The following is a 1,084-nucleotide window of genomic DNA, read 5'->3' as shown; positions in this document are numbered from 1 at the left end:
CACTCTTTCATTCCAGCCCCGGAGATCCGGCCTCCCCGTTCCTAATAAAAGGCATAAAAACCCTGGAATGCCACCCTCACTGAGGGGCACCCCATCCTCCCTGGATTAAACCACCTGTGGATGAGAGCGGGGGGAGGTAGCAGGGAGGGAAAAAGAGATGACTTTAGCGCACCTGCACGCCGCAGGAAGTAAGGCCAGAGACAGCGAGGTGCGCCAGAAGCGACCGGCCACACGCGCCTGCACCCCGCGCTGCGGTGCAGGCGGGAACAGCTTTTCTGTCTCACCGACCGAGTGACTCGGTCTCAGTCTCGATTCTGATCTCTACCTCTCTCGTGTTTCTTCCCCTCTCCGCAGTAGGCGTCCGCGGAAGCTCTGAGGACCGAGGGAGGGAGGACCCTGCGAACGCTGCGACTATCCCTCGGGGCCATGGACTCGGACGCCAGCCTGGTGTCTAGCCGCCCGTCGTCGCCAGAGCCCGATGACCTTTTCCTGCCGGCCCGGAGCAAGAGCAGTGGGGGCAGCGGCTTCACGGGGGGCACCGTGTCCTCGTCCACGCCTAGCGACTGCCCGCCAGAGCGGAGCGCCGAGCTGCGCGGCGCCATGGGCGCGGCGGGCGCGCACCCTGGGGACAAGCTGGGCGGCGGTGGCTTCAAGTCATCCTCGTCCAGCACCTCGTCGTCCACGTCGTCAGCGGCCGCGTCGTCCACTAAGAAGGACAAGAAACAGATGACTGAGCCCGAGCTGCAGCAGCTACGCCTCAAGATCAACAGCCGCGAGCGCAAGCGGATGCACGACCTCAACATCGCCATGGACGGGCTGCGCGAGGTCATGCCATACGCGCACGGCCCGTCGGTGCGCAAGCTCTCCAAAATCGCCACGCTGCTGCTGGCGCGCAACTACATCCTCATGCTCACCAACTCGCTGGAGGAGATGAAGCGACTGGTGAGCGAGATCTACGGCGGCCACCACGCCGGCTTCCACCCATCGGCCTGCGGCGGCCTGGCGCACTCGGCGCCCCTGCCCGCCGCCACCGCGCACCCCGCGGCCGCCGCCCACGCGGCGCACCACCCTGCGGTGCACCACC

At 66.4% G+C, this 1,084-nt stretch overlaps 1 protein-coding gene across 1 annotated transcript in view; it reads left to right on the top strand.

Annotated features, from left to right (window-relative positions):
• The window catches only part of OLIG2 (oligodendrocyte transcription factor 2), a 4,004-nt gene that overhangs the window by 571 nt on the left and 2,349 nt on the right, over window positions 1-1,084 (top strand). The window contains exon 2 of the mRNA XM_007447426.1: window positions 371-1,083. Within this exon, the coding sequence (XP_007447488.1) occupies window positions 427-1,083 (657 nt within the window). The 5' untranslated portion in view covers window positions 371-426. The remainder of the gene's footprint in view (window positions 1-370; window position 1,084) is intronic.

Source organism: Lipotes vexillifer, unplaced genomic scaffold, assembly GCF_000442215.2.
Source record: "Lipotes vexillifer unplaced genomic scaffold, Lipotes_vexillifer_v1.1 scaffold689, whole genome shotgun sequence".
Lineage (NCBI taxonomy): Eukaryota > Metazoa > Chordata > Mammalia > Artiodactyla > Lipotidae > Lipotes > Lipotes vexillifer.
Note: the sequence above shows the minus strand (reverse complement) of the source record. Positions and strands in the feature narration are given on the sequence as shown.